Source organism: Lactuca sativa, chromosome 8 (genome assembly GCF_002870075.4).
Source record: "Lactuca sativa cultivar Salinas chromosome 8, Lsat_Salinas_v11, whole genome shotgun sequence".
NCBI lineage: Eukaryota > Viridiplantae > Streptophyta > Magnoliopsida > Asterales > Asteraceae > Lactuca > Lactuca sativa.
Window position 1 is genome coordinate 107503455 of NC_056630.2, and position 15818 is coordinate 107519272.

General features: G+C 36.9%; 1 protein-coding gene across 4 annotated transcripts; it reads left to right on the plus strand.

The window, feature by feature from the left end:
* The first annotated feature begins 9942 nt into the window (after positions 1-9942).
* Positions 9943-14473, plus strand: LOC111880214 (DEAD-box ATP-dependent RNA helicase 16-like). 4 transcript variants are annotated; one of them, XR_008226003.1, is made up of 17 exons: positions 9943-10415; positions 10498-10892; positions 11078-11146; positions 11224-11322; positions 11393-11496; positions 11591-11693; positions 11787-11955; positions 12059-12187; positions 12264-12360; positions 12471-12570; positions 12895-12960; positions 13043-13241; positions 13359-13430; positions 13522-13638; positions 13798-13893; positions 14102-14189; positions 14311-14473. XR_008226003.1 is itself a non-coding variant. In XM_052767093.1 (10 exons), exons 6-10 carry the CDS (start codon positions 11953-11955, stop codon positions 12940-12942), a joined length of 381 nt encoding a protein of 126 aa, XP_052623053.1. In that variant the 5' UTR covers positions 10787-10892; positions 11078-11146; positions 11224-11322; positions 11393-11496; positions 11591-11693; positions 11787-11952; the 3' UTR covers positions 12943-12960. The 4 variants fall into 4 exon arrangements, 2 of the variants coding, with proteins under 2 accessions (XP_052623053.1, XP_052623054.1); XR_008226004.1 differs by having other exon boundaries at positions 11806-11955; positions 12260-12360; XM_052767093.1 differs by lacking the exons at positions 9943-10415; positions 13043-13241; positions 13359-13430; ... (2 more) ...; positions 14102-14189; positions 14311-14473 and having other exon boundaries at positions 10787-10892; positions 12260-12360.
* Positions 14474-15818: the final 1345 nt, after the last annotated feature.

Consider the following 15818-nt stretch of genomic DNA (forward strand, 5'->3'; position numbering starts at 1 on the left):
CCAATATCCATATCATCAGAGGAAGATGCCATATAAACGTCGTTTGTAGGTCTGGAGAATGAGGGTTTCAAGAAATGAAACAACATTTGTAATGGAATTTCGGCAACTATGGTGTTATCACCATAAAACACGCATTGGACAACAACAACATCATCATGAACACCTTGAGGAGTATCATATGAAGCAGGATTGGAGTTAGGAACATCTCATGTAGCTTATTCATTAGTCTGAAGAGACTCTTCTGAAATAGTATTTGGATCGGACACATCTTCATTCAGATTTTTCTCTACAACATTAGTCGATGGACCATCCTTGAACATCCTCGATAATGGGTTTGAAGGAAGCATGTAGAAATGGATCAATTTTGGAATCGGTAGGACACTTCATTGGAAGTTTGGTTCAGAGTGCTTGATGTTGCATACCAATGATGAAATATTCTATTTGTTCTTTGGTCAAATGAAGGCGTTTGAGTTGAGCCATGTTAAGAAAATCATCTTATTCTTCATTAGTAACACCCGAACATCCTTTAACCGTGGTGGGTATCTATACGGTTGATGCTTATGAGCTTGGAGGGACTGCTCCTTTTTAGGAGACCTTAGGATCTATACCAAAGGGCCACAAATCATGCTTAGGAAGAAGAAATTGGTTTACTAAAGACTCATGAGTGTATTCGAGTGTGCTCCAAGGGAATTTTTTCAATACCATCACCACCCTATTAGGAGGGTGGGGTAGATTATGTGTACACTCCCCGTAAGCATATGTGAGTGATTTTAATATATCAATAGGTACATCGTACGAATGGATGGGTGGGGTTGGCTGAGACTAGAATCAGGTCCGATATCGATCTGTGAATCATGCTGAGAGGATTCACCGACTTTGGTTCTCTTTATTTCTTCAACTTTAGCATGAGAAGAGGCTGGGAATTTCTTGGATTTGAACTTAATGCGGCCTCCTTTCTTTGATGGTTTCTCTCCTTGAGAGGGAGTAACATCCAAGGTATGGGTACGAATTTGGGGGTTACTATTTAATTGCTACGGAAAACAAATTTCTAAGGAAAAAAGAAATAAATAGTGTAAAGAGGGAACAATTTGGATTCAAAAACCTTTTATATGTAGGTTCATTTCCGGTCAGGTCAAAGAATCAATAATGACACCCGAATTAGAAACTGGTTGCATTAAATGTTGGGTACTCACTTACCCCCAAATGTGACAGTAAAACCCAAAGTGAAAGGACATTTTTTTGTGCAAAAAAAAGGTAACTGTTGATTCAGTTCAGAGATAAGCACTTAGTCAATTTATTATTTTGCATGGCAAAGCATGTTTATTATAATTCAAAATATATTCGTATAACCATTGGGTAAACTCTTAACATTTCATTTAACATGATAAAATGAAAATCTTAAAATTGAGAATTTTCATTTATGAAATCGAAATAATAAAATTTCGAAAGATTGCAGGCGTAAGATGCTTCCGAGAAAGGAAAATCAATTACTAATGTTTGATATTAATCCAAGAAGAGGCACAATTTATGGGATGGATATAGTGACAAAAGTTACATGGAAGATCTTAGAGGTCTTAAAGATTGAAAGGGATTTGAGAAATTTAGATAAAAAATTATGTGTAACTTATATTTATATTCATAGCCATTGTTATGAATGTATAAATAAGATTTATTAGTAATCCCAATTATAATACTGACTGATCTATTTGTAGGAGAGGTGTCTAGAATGGTCACGTTGTGTAACGTCCCAAAAACTCCAATAAAAAATTCCTTTTTTAAACCATCAATTCATATATCTATATACTCCAAACCAACAAGGTAAAAATGTAATTATTAAAATATTAGAGTAAATCAAAAGTAATCAATGCGGAAAAGCCATCAGGGGATGTTGCGCAGTCAAGCTCCCTTCCCTTTGAAGTTGGAACTACCTAAAAATGTTTAAACCATAAAACCGTAAGCACAAAGCTTAGTGAGTTCCCCAAAATACCACATACCATACATGTAACAAGAATTGCTATGGGCCAACCATAGTCTTACTATCACTATCAGCCATGATCCAATCATGGTCTTTCCTTGCTACACAAGGTTCCAGATCATGATCTTATGTGCAAGTGCGAAGAGCCACCTCTTGGTCTTCCTTGCGAGCATCACAAAGACAACTAGCAACATACAAATAACTATCCATCACTAGACCCTGGTATTGCTTATAATTTTCTAGGAGCCACCACTTGGTCTTTTATACATATGTTAAGGGCCACCAACATGCAAGTATCACTAACACAACTAGCATCCTACATAGTATAGGGAGAAGACTCACCTTAACCCTAAAGACAATATAAACCACCCCACTCGAGTCGACGATATCAAGCCTCCTCTTAAAAAACATATCCATAATAAAAACCTAATTAACAATTAAGGAAATGACTAAATCATGAAAGGTATAGGCTCATAATTACACCTCTTATGGGCAAAAGACCATTTTGCCCTTCCAAGTACTAAGTCCCAACATGGTTCACCAAAAGTCAAACCATTCGAAAAGTCAACAGTCAACCCTCATTTTACTTAATATCAACATAACACACTAATGTACTCTACGCCCAATATAGAGTTACGCTCAGCGTACAGAAGTCTATGCCCAACGTAGAGCTACACCCAATGTATAGAGGGCTACGCCTAACATAGAGACCCGAATCCCAAAAACTTATATTAAGCTCTTAATAGAGCAATTCAAACTTTGAAACTCCCATAACTGATCTAAATAAATGTATTAATGGATAAAGTCTCTAACTTTATCCCTTTGCATGGTCAAGATGATCACAAAACCAACTCAAAGTCCATATTGTCACGTTTTGCTCAAAAACTCATGCATGGATGGATGAGAGTGCCCAAGCTCTCATTGTTATGACTCTATAACCTTAACAATATCATAATGAGGCATTTAAATTGTATTGTGTAGCCCATAATCACAAGGACCAAGATTATGGGGGAAAGTGCATAAATGTGGCCATGCAAATCACTTTACCAAAGATTGCTTAGCCGAAGTCCCACAGAAACCCGAGATCAAGGACTCTTCTTACTATGCACGTCGAGCTCCAGAAATGGCAGAAAGCGAAAAGGCTTTTGTTACAATTATATCAAGGGATGTAGAATGGTATTGGTTATCTGGAGATGATGATGACATAACCACTGGCAGGAATATGTGTCTTATGGCTCAACAAGAAATAGAATGTGATGAAGGCTACTTTTCATCTGGGTCGGAAAGAGATGATGAAGATGCTGAACCAAAATGCTGCTTCATGGCTACCAACGATCCACCTGGCAGGAGCATCATTCAACAGGTAAAATCTATAATTACTGATAATAATTTTGATTTATCTCTTTGTGAACCATATCTAACCTATATTCAATCAGATATGAACATCATTTAAAAATCCTATGAGTCAGCCATAGAAGCCAGCGAGAAGAAGGAAGGTGAATTAAGTCGTCTTAGATTACGTTTTAAGGATAAGAAGTTAAAAATAGAGTCTTTAGAATGAGAGCTTGTAATGTCACAAGATGAATGTATCATTCTTAAAGACAAATGTGAAATCACTTATTTTGAAAGAAATGTTTTAATTTCTAACAACAAACGTCTCAATGCTAAGATAGATGCTTTGCACAATTCCATTGACATTCTTAAAGCAAATGAACGGATGACTCACAATTTTCGTCATCCTTGGTCAAAAGCTCCTGGTCTCAGAAGCGAGTTTCCGAAACCTATTTCTCGTCCCTTGAAGGAGTTACAAAACCTGACTTTTATGGGAGAGGTTCCAAACATCAAACATTCGGACACCCCTGTCTCGCCTTTGTCACCCTTTCCTGAGACTTCTGACCAATTTGCATCACAAATTCCTGAGTTTAACCCCATTGTTTTCAAGTGTCCCAATTCCATGCATCTTCCGCCTCTGATAAACCTAGACCTGAATCAGACCTCGGAATCCCATCTAGTAGTCTGAACCCTGTTGTTCAAAATCTGAACCACGACCCTCTTAACAACTGGGTTGTTGAGAAAACTTTTTACGAGACAACTGGACCTGGATTCTCTGTATTGGTCTTCTTTAGATAGTGATGTTGATGATTCAACTTCATGTGATTCTGAACCCTAAGTGATTTCCAAAACAAAAGTAGTTCCAATCAAGCCTGTGTTCAACAATCATTCAGTGGGACAAACCTCTAAACCTTCATTTCATTCCAAAAGGAAACCCATGTTGAATAGGAAAGATGTTGTTGATCCTAAGGTAGAAGCCCGAAATGCTCACAAAAAGGAAGTTAAGTCGAGAAAAAATTCTAGATTCCTTGAGAATTCCAAAAAGAGTGTATCTCGCACTGCCAATTCACCAACTAAGAGTCACAACACCTTCGCACCCACTAGGATCCTCAAGAGACCTCATATCCCTCCCAAATTCGTAGAACATAAGAAAGTGGTCCGTCCTAATCCACAAAAGTCCATTCTAGGTACTCAATCTACTCCATCCAACTCTCCTCGGATAACTTCATCTGTTTTCATAGCCAAATATAATGGTATAATTTTCAAACCACAAATTACAAAATCAAATGTATCATCAACCAAAGAACAAGTTTTAAAGAAATCAATTTCACAAAAAACATCAAAACAAAATCTTGTATGGAAAGTAAAAAATCACAATGATGAAACTGCAACTCCGAGAGACATAGTGGTTCCCATTGCTCTAGAAATTAAATGTCCGAGAAAAGTTGTTCTGAATCCTCATGTCATTGAGTATGATTATTTGATAGATGAAACAACCATGGCCTTCTGTTTGTTTCCTAAGGAATCTTAGAACAAACCATCCAAAACACCTGTTACTCAATAGTCACAACCGAAGCCTAAGACTTGTGCCTTTATCCCGAAACCTAACTCGGAGCCTAAAAAGTCCACAAGTCACTAATTTTGTAGGTACTCTGTGTTTCAGAGCAAGAAACAATATGGTATATTGATAGTTCTTGCTCTATGCACATGACGTGGCAGAAGGACTTTCTATGAGATCTCAAACTTTCACCAAATCTTGTCTATGTGACATATGGCAACAACTCCAACTCTCAGATCCAAGGTTATGGCGTCCTTACAGATGGAAATTTCTCCATCTCAAATGTGGCATACGTAGCAGACTTAAAACATAATTTGATAAGCGTGGCTCAACTCAGTTATGCAAATCATCGAGTTGAATTCTGCAAGAAACACACCCATGTCATGTCATAAGACCAGAAGGAATGTTTAATCAAGTTAAATCGCAATAAGAACATGTATCCTCTTGATATCAACATGATCAACGGCAAGCCCTAGCTCTGCTTACTCTCAAAAGTTTTTCCTGACGTCAGTTGGTTATGGCATAGGTGGCTTACTCACCTAAACATTAAATATATGAATGATCTTGTTTCTGGTGAGATGGTAAGAGGTCTGCCACTCCTCAAGTTCGAAAATGATCATTTATGTGTTGAATGTGAATGTGGAAAGTATTCAGAGAAGGGTTATCCCATCATCATTGAAAAATCAATCTCGGAGCCACTAGAACTTCTACACATTGATCTGTGTGGACCCTCAATAGTAGAGAGTTTGCATCATAAAAAATACATTCTTGTGATTGTGGATGACTTTACTTGGTTCACCTGGGTCTTCTTCCTAAGGCTCAATTCAGAAACAGCCTCCAACCTCATCAACTTAATCAAAGGAATTGAAGTTCTCATCAAACTCCCAGTAAGGCGAATCCGAAGTGACAATGGTTCGGAATTCACCAATTCCACCATTGAGAACTTCCTTACCGAGAAAGGTATCGACCATAACTTTTCTGCTCCATACACTCCACAACAGAATGGTTTAGTCGAATCTCGCAACAGAACACTTGTTGAGGCTGCTCGATCCATGCTTAACTTAGCAAATCTTCCACTCTATCTTTGGGTTGAAGTTGTTTTTACTGCATGCTTTACTCAAAATAGGAGTATCATCAATCGACGCCTCAATAAGACACCGTATGAAGCCATGAACGGTTGCAAGCCTAGTATCTCTTTTCTTCACGTTTTTGGGTGTAGATGCTTCATTAAGAATAATCGTGATTAGCGTACCAAGTTCCAACCCAAAGTTAATGAATCCATATTTCTTGGGTACTTTGCTAAATCAAAGGCTTATCGAGTTCTTAATCGACGAACTCATGTTCTGGAAGAAATTTTTGATGTTACCTTTGATGACAATTTTGTTCGGAATTCTGGCCCAACCCATGTTACAACTCACATCATGGAGTCCGATGCTCCAGTGCAAGGATGTCCGAACCAGCAAACAATCTATGAAGTTGACTTTGAAACCTTGTATGGACCCTCAGAAACAGCTCTTGATTCGGAATCTCAAACAAGAAAAACCTCATCAACCGAAGCTCTGGTCTCCCAAAATGTTTCCAGCCCGACACCCAGTTTTCCTCCATTTGATTCCGAACCGTTTCAACCTTCTCAATTTGAGGGGCAGAATGGCTAACCTTCCCATGAATTAAATGTGGATGGATTCCAAGATGCAGCTGCTGAATTCGACTCTAATCCTATCAACAACGATGATGATGAAAATTTCTTCGATTTGCCACTTAATGATGACATTAAACTATTCGGTTTAGAAGTTTAGGGGGAGCATCTTCCACAAGTTCAAAGTATTCAGGGGGAGCAACACAACCCCATTATTGATATTGGATCATCTTCTACATAATAACTTCCGAGACTACATGTTTGGACTAAGGATCATCCTCCAAACCAAGTTATTGGAAACCCAAATGTAGGCGTACAAACTCGTTCGACCACAAGTGTTCAAAATAAATGTCATTTCTCGTCATTTATCTTAATGTTTGAACCCAAATACATCGAAGAAGCACTATAACATCCTGATTGGATTACATCCATGTAAGAAGAGTTAGCAGAATTTGATAGAAACGAAGTTTGGACTCTTGTCCCTCCTCCTCATAATCAACCCATTGTTGGCACTAGATGAGTGTTTCGTAACAAACTAGACGATGCAGGAGTCATTATTCATAATAAAGCAAGATTGGTAGCTAAAGGATTCACACAGATTGAAGGGCTTGACTATGATGATAACTTTTCTCCTGTTGCTCGTCTTGAAGCTACCAAAATCTTTCTTGCTTACACTGCTCACATAAGATTTAAGGTTTACCAGATAGACGTCAAAGGTTCTTTTCTAAATGGTGAGCTTGATACTGAAGTGTATCTTTAATAGCCTCCCGGTTTTGTTAATCTCTCATATCCGAATTACTGCTACAAGCTCTGGAAAGATGTTTATGCCCTCAATCAAGCTCCTCGCGCATGGTACGAGACCCTCACTAACTTTCTCAATCGTTCAGGTTTTCAACAAGGTATTCTTGATCCTACTCCGTTCTAAAGGTCAAATGGAAAACATCTCATGCTTGTCCAAATTTATGTTGACGACATCATTTTTGGATCCACCGATTCATCAATGGTTGTTGACTTTGCTAAGCTAATGGTTAGTAGATTTCAAATGAATATGAATTGGGAACTAAGCTTTTCCTAGGTCTCCAAGTCAAACAGACCAATAGAGGAATTTTCATTCACTAAGAGAAGTACATTTCAGAACTTCTGAAAAAGTACTCAATGGACACATGTGCCTCAGCCAAGGTACCTGTGGGTTTCGGACACAAAATATTCTCAAACCCATCTGGTGTGGCAGTTGATGAAAATAATTACAGGGGAATGATTGGAACCCTACTTTACCTAACATGAAGTCGTCCGGACATCATGTTATCAACATGTTTGTATGTTAGATTTCAATTCAATCCAAAGATATCTCATCTATTAGCTGTTAAGCAAACATTCCGTTACCTTAAAGGTACAAAGAATCTCGAAATTTGATACCCAAAAAATGAGAGTTTCCTCCTTCAAGCATATTCCAATTCAAACTATGGTGGTCTTCAATTGGATAGAAAAAGCACATCTGGTGGCTGTCAATTTTTAGGTGGTCGATTGGTCAGCTGGTCATCTAAGAAATAGAATTGCAATTCACTTTCAACAACCGAAGCGGAATACATTGTTGCTGATAGTTTCACATCTCAAGTTCTTTGGATGAAATCTCAGCTCTTGGATTATGGTTGCCAGTTCCAACAAATCCCAATCTACTGTGATTCTCTAAGTGTCATTGCTATCTCGCACAATTCAATTCAACACTCTATGATGAAGCACATCGACATACGGTACCATTTCATTAAAGATCATGTTTTGAATGGTAACATCGAACTTATTTTTTTTTCATTTGACGATGAAATTGTTGATGTCTTTACTAAGGCATTAGATGAAACCAAATTCAATGGTTTTCTGAACAAAATGGGTATGATGATGCTTGACCCTCAGTTCTTTCAATAGGTTTTCACTCTTTGATGGCAAAAACAGAAAGAGAATTAGTTCCAAAGCCAAATTGTTTCTTTTTTTTATCTCGGAACAAATAGGGTCATTTTACGTGTCTTTTTCTCTAACAACCTCTTGGAGTTTCAAGCTGTACAGCTCATCTTATCATATGATATCCATGACCAATATAGTCAGATTGGTACTATCTTCATCTCGGAACTTATTTCATAAGATCATCTCGAAATTCAAATCTGAAATGGTATCGAATTCATTTCACTCTGGAAGGTTTTCAAATTTCACTCGGGAAGTTTTTCAAATCTCACACCCGAAGATTTTTTTCAAAGTTCAACTCGGAACATTTCAAAACTCATTTCGGAATTTCATCAAGAAAAATTCTCCGGAATTTCATTAACATTTCACTCCGGACTCTTGGCTCCGGAGTTTTCAAAAATCACTCTGGATCCTTTTTGACTCAAATGCTTCATTCCGGAATATATCTCGGAACTCTTTAGTGTTTCGAGATCACTTAATTTCATCACGGACTCTTCATGATAAGAAACCATTTTCAAAACATTCCAGAACCTCATTGTTCTGAAATCAAAACACATGCTAAAGTCCAAAAGGTTTCAAGGTGAAACATTTCTAACAGTTACTTCTTTATTGATGATTATCCTTTTACCCTTGAATCTCACAACTTTTGCACACGTCTGCAAAAAGCAAACATCATGTCATAAGCGACAGTTTCCATTCTTCACGTTAAATCATGATTACTTTACTTACAATAGGTCAACTCAGCCCCATTTTTGGCAACACATTAAATGTGATCCGTTTCCTAATACGGGTTTCATCATTGCTTTTCAACCCGACCCATTTATCTCCTAAACCTATAAAAGCCCATTGAAACCCTTTTTACCTGTTATGCTCTCAAAACTCTCATCTTCCTTCTTCTCTCTCAGTTCAAGTGTTCTTTAAAGATCTCAACCTGCAACAATGGCGTCCACCCAAACCGCTCCTAAAATTGCCAAACTTGTTCACACAAAGAAATCATCAAAGGGTTCTTCATCATCTATGTCATCAGAACCTTTCCTAAGGGACAATACCCAACTTTTCTCTCTGGATCCAAACGACTATGACAAATCGATCTGTGTTATGATCGAGTTCATCACAAACCATCCTCTCTCTGTTCCTCTTACCAAAATACCAGACCCACCAATTCCTCTCTGCCTACTTCATGCTACTTTCGAACAGATCAAGATTGAAAATGATGTTATTGAAACCAAGATAACTAGAGATAGAATCGTGCCTATTCATAAATCCACATTCTTAAAGGCGATTGTTGTTAAGGAAAACCCACAAAACTTCAAGGTTCAAGAACCAACCGTTAAAGAGTTTGAGTCCACTACTAGAAAAAAGACCTTTTACGACGCGCAAAACACGACGCTCTTTGATTTATGTTACGCATTAGAGAGCGACATTAAAAAAGTGTCATCTCTTCAAAAATTTTAAGGATTTAGGTCGCGCATTACTGAGTGCCCTTAAATTAGTGTCTGATGTAAAAATATTAAAAACACGGAGGGCACCTATAATAAAAAGGGCGTCCTCTACAAATGTCGCTTTATAATTTTAATAAACACGCGTTTCTGGGACTCAGGGGGGAAACTAAATCCCCCAAAATTTTGAACACCCGCTTCCTCTTCCTCTCTACTCTCTACACCCGCCAAATCAACTTCATTCTCTCCCTTCTTTCTCTCTGCAAACCCCTTCTTCTCCGATCGACTTTCACTTCCTTCTATGTGCAAACCCTAATCAAACATAACACATTTGAAATAGTAATATCTTCTTTCATTTTATCCCCTACTACTCTCTGTAAAACCTAGCAGCCGCCACCACTAGAAACATGGAAAATCCCCCAAAATTTTGAAGTACCCCGCTCACTCCTCTCAATATCTCTTGCGCTTTCGTATTTATAGCCAGAGTTGGAGAGCGAAAAGAAGAAAGAAGAAAGAAATGATGTGCGTATTCTTCCTCTTTTCTTCCTCTAGCTCGATCACAACCCTTCTTCTCCCTTCTTATTATTTCTTTTTTTATTTGCAGGTGAGGGTGTGAGGTGGCGTTCAAAGGTTGTCAAGGGGTTGTGAGGAGCTATAGGGCTCAAGTTCGAGGTTGAAGATTAGAAACCGAAGGTTGAAGATCAGATTTGGGATTAGATGAGTCGCTGGTACAACTGACGTCGTCGTGGTGTAGGTCAGATGAGTCGCCGGAGTCCAGGCCAAGTAACAGTGTCGCTGGAGTTTTGGGAAGCTAACGATGTCATCAATTCGAGTGCAGGTGATGTGCCGATTATTGATTTTGGATCAATTACTAACTGTTTGCCATTTTCTTTCTAGAAAATCAATGTAATGTCTGCTTCTTAATCTTGTTCTCTATGAGTACCATTGTTACCGTCTCTGGTAAAAACATCTAACCATATGCCAGATTCGTTGATTCAGGTTCTCCTCTTCTCCTTTACGTCCCTAAACTTCTTTTCAATCAACACAATTAAGTTTTTACTGCCCACTAAGTGTTTGATTATTTGCTTCACTGAGTATTGCAATATTTGATTATCAAATCAAGGCCCCTGTCTCATCTTGTGTAATCCATTTTTGATACTAGTATTGTTGTTGTATGTTAAAAGGCTACAAAAGTACCTGTTAAAGAGTATGAGTTTGATGAAAAGAAGATGGCAAATGTGCAGTCTCATCTGGTGCGTATCAATAAGGGCATTATTGTACTTTTTAAATTTATTATTATTTTTTAATTTTTAATAATTGGGTTATGCAGGAAAAATTGGTTGCCAATAACTATTACTTGAACAGGTCTCCAAAAGATGCGTACAGATAAATATATTATTCATGAAGTGAAGGCAAGAATAGTTGAATGGTATATGATTATGAACAGGGTCAAATGCGTAAAACAAATTATGATTCTTTTTATTATGGATGGTGCACAGGACAAGGGCAGGCTGGTCAAGACTGGAAGCTTTACACATTTATATCCATTTTGTTGAAGATCTGATACCCCTCTTATCTACAGAGCAGTTCCCATGATGAGCAGGTAATAAACAATAATAATATTAGTAATGACCTTCTTTCTTTTTAGCATACCCTTTTTAATATGTTTTAATTTTTATTCTGGATCCATAATACAGTTGCTTGAAGCAGCTTGGTGTCTTACAAACATAGCTGCTGGAAAACCTAAAGAAACAAGAGCTTAATTGCCTGCATTACCTTTACTCATTGCTCAAATTGGAGGTTAGTGTTAAGTACTTAGTTTTTAATATTTCTTAATTTTTTCATATCACTTCAATGGCGTAATTCTAATTTTGTAATTGTTATTTAAAAAAGAGTTCAGTGCCTGTTGCAGAGCAGTGTGCTTAAGCATTAGGAAATGTTGCAGGAGAAGGTGAAGAACCGAGACAAATTCTGATTTCTCAAGGGGCATTACTTCCTCTTGCAAAAATGATGTTGCCAAATAAAGTTTCAGTTAACGGGTGAACCAAGTTTCTCTGAAATGGTTAGTTTTTGTAAATTTTTTATACAAAATCCAATTCTGTTCTTCAATATTATAAAGATCAACGGTAAATTGGTAATTTTTGCTTTTGTTTTCCAATTTTCAGGCGACAGCATTGTCAGGGCCTCCTTATATCTTTGTTTCTACTCCAGCTTGTGTCCAAAGATGTCTTTCATCAGGTGTTCTTCAAGCAAAATCCGTTCATGATTATCTTTCAATTATTATTCTTGATAAGGTATGGATTCTTTTCTTTCTGTAGCATTTATAATACTCTTTATTAAAGTACTGATTCATGTTAGTAAATCAGGCAGATCTTATTTTTACATATGGATATGAAAAGAATCTCAAAGATCTCAAAACTCACATTCCTAAAAGATGTCAATGCCTTCTCATGGCTGCTACCTCAAGGTTTGTTTGTGTCATTATCACTTCTTATAAGATGGTATTTCCATTTCTACCCCTGCAATTTCTTCATTCAATTAATTCTGATGAAATTTTTGCAGTGATGATGTTGAAAGCTTGAAGAAGCTTTATCTACACAATCCCTATATTCTTACTTTAGCAGAAGTTGGTGATGGAAAGGACGAAATTGTCCCCAAAAATGTTCAGCAATTTTGGGTAAGAGCTTAAGAGCTAAAATCTTGTATACTTATTTAACAAACTTATTTTAGGGCATTTCTTTAATACATTTTATAGTTTCTTGAATCTTTATTTATTTCTTTTACTTTTATATTTAGATACAATGTAGTTATCGAGATAAGCTTCTTTACATTCTTGCAATTTTGAAGTTGGATCTTGTTCAAAAGAAAGTCTTTATATTTACAAATACAATTGACACAAGTTTTAGACTAAAACTTTGAGCAAGTATTATTTTTCCCATTAAATTAATCTTTTTTTACCTATTATAGATTTTAATAAAACTTTTTATATATTTTTTGACAGTTTGGTATAAAATCTGCTGTGTTAAATGCTGAATTGCCTGTGAATTGACGTCTACATATTCTTGAGGTATTATTCCCTTTGACTTTTCTTGAAGTTTTTATAATTCTATATAATGTTTTTTAGGGTTTTGGTTCTTAAATGAATAAAGAAAACAAATTTCCTGGGCGGGAAAGAAGCAGACATACTTGCTGGTAAGATGAGTATGGTACAGTTGCAAGGGCGGGACCAGTTGCTGACAGCACAAAATGAAATGCTCAAGGTACTCTACTCTACTGCTTCATCATATATGTCTGCAAGTTTGGTTGGCAGTTTCCCTTATTACAGATGCGTTGGCTGCATCTGGTCAGGTATAAATTCACCAAATGTTGACTTTGACTTGACTTGACATATAGTTTAAGGAAAATGTTTGACTATTTGTCAGTTAGTTGACTTCTTAACCATTTTTTTGTTTTGTTTTGTTTTAGGCGTTGATTGCTAGTTCGGTTTCAAAAGGGAATTATAGATCTGTGAAGGATATCACATACTTCGTGTTGACTGTAATGTTAATTAATAATTATTTTGTTTATATAATATATAAAGATGTTTTTATTTTATAAAAGTTAATTAATGTTTTATTATTTTCTTTAGATTGGTTTTGTGATGGGTGTTACTTTGGCTGCAATATTGGGAGTTTCATTTGGTTCCATAGTCACACTGTTCACTAAGGACATTGGAGTATTGGTGATTGCTAGAACCGGGGTTTTGGTAAACTCCCTATAATACCCTTATTGTTAATATATATATATATATATATATATATATATATATATATATATATATATATATATATACATATATATATACATACATATATATATATATATATATATATATTTCTGATGCGTTTTGATTTTGTGAAAAAAGTTTGTGAGTGCTAGTCAGCCTTTGAATGCTTTTGCTTTTACTGTTGATGGTTTGCATTATGGAGTTTCAGACTTCCCGTATGCTGCTTATTCCATGGTATGCTTTTTTTTAGACATGAATATAAAATTACATATTTGCCCTTGGATTAATATGTTTTCACTGTAGATGCTTGTTGGGATTTTATCGTCTGTAATTGCAACTTGTTATGAGATGGTATTACCACATTTTTCATACTAATACTAAATACTAAGGCAGATTTCATTTGAAGTGTCTCTTGGATTAATAATAGCACAATGTTTATCAGGCCAAAACCATTGCATTTTGCAATAGTTGATGAACTTGATTATGTCCTAATTGATGAGGGAAGAAACCCATTGCTGATAAGGGGTGAGGTATGTCTTCTTACTTTGAGTGCTGTACGGATAAATGATGTTTAAAAAATATTTGGGAAAGTAAACAAAAGGAACTAGTTACTTAACAACTTTGATATTTTGATATGCATCTCATTCTCAGGCTAGCAAGGATGCTGCACGTAACACAGTTGCTGCTAAAGTAGCTGAGCTTCTCATGCGTGGCCTCGTATTTTACTTTTTTGCCCTTCTTTTTCCTTTTTGATGTCTTGTTATCCATCTCCATTGTATGCGTATCTCATTGTTTGTTCCACTACACATCATGTAAATTTATATACTGTAACAAATAGAATTGTAAGACATTAAATTTTATGAAATGGATTATATTTTTTGTATATGATATTTTATTTTATATTGTGAGGCATTAAATGCAAATTTAATTTGAAAATTAGTAAATCTATAAAAAATATTTTTTTTTAACATTTAAAATTATGATACGCAAACATGCGTGTCATCTTCATTTATGACATGGCCTTTCTTGACAGAGGCTTTCTTGATACGCATTGCGTGTCATTAACACGCGCGTCGTAAGGTTACGACACGCGAATGCGTATCGTCTTCCTTTATGACAGGGCCTTCCTTGATACGCATTGCGTGTCGTAACCGCGCGTCGTAAATGCGCGTCATAAATGCGCGTCGTCTATAGACGACGCGCAAAAGCGCGTCGTCTCTCTTTATGACAGGGCCTTCCTTGACACGCATTTGCGCGTCGTCTGAGCGTTTTACGACGCGCAATGAGCGTCGTAAAAGGCCTTTTTTCTAGTAGTGGTTGTTTCTAAACCATATTGGGTACAATGAAGAGTACAAAGCCAAGAAGTTAAAGAAGTCTGCTATATTAGGGTTATGGATTGTTCTCATGCACTTCATTGTAATAGGACTATCGGGAAAACATGGCAGAACTAACTCACTTAGCAAAGATTGGCTGTACGTTGTTTACAGCATCTTCTCCGGCATGACCAATGCAGTTGATCTCACTGTAGTTTTATGGAAAGACTTTTGGAAGTTTGCCATCAACCGCAAGACACATGAGATCTCAAGTCCTCGCTTTTGGGCTCTTACCATCCAACAACTGTACAAAGAAATCAATGAGCCCATTCCCATCAGCACCATTCCGGAAGAGGTACTTCTTACTTTTAAAACTATCAAATCTTATCGTCTTCTAGACTAAAAGTCTTTCAGACCTGTCAGGCGTTTACTGGAACACATGTTGGCCATTATTCCGTCTGAGTCCATTTATTTGAAACAACACTTAGAAACTTCAATTGTGTATAGCCCTACACAATCTACCCATGTCTCTGTTGAGCCCATCTCGGACAAGGATAAGATAGTTCCATCAGGAGGCATGAAAAAGATGTCCGCCAAGAGGAAATCATCCCCCTCCAAGCCTAAATCCAGAAAGAGAACCAAATTCGGTTCCTCCTCTCAAAAGGAAGGAGCCAAGGACATTCTGGATGACTCTGTCCATCCTTATACCCCACCTACCCACTCTTCTAAAGTACCCTTCAGAGCTTTAAAATCACATTCACACACACACAAACACACACGGGGAGTCTCCTAATAATCCACCCTCACCTTCCCAACAAGGTGATGCCGGTGTTGACGAAAGTTCCT

Coding starts and splice junctions, on each gene's coding strand:
- LOC111880214 (XM_052767093.1), top strand. Junction 12,361..12,470: donor CTCATGGCTGCTACCTCAAG/GTTTGTTTGTGT, acceptor TGATGTTGAAAG/CTTGAAGAAGCTTTATCTAC. Junction 12,571..12,894: donor AAAATGTTCAGCAATTTTGG/GTAAGAGCTTAA, acceptor ATTTTTTGACAG/TTTGGTATAAAATCTGCTGT.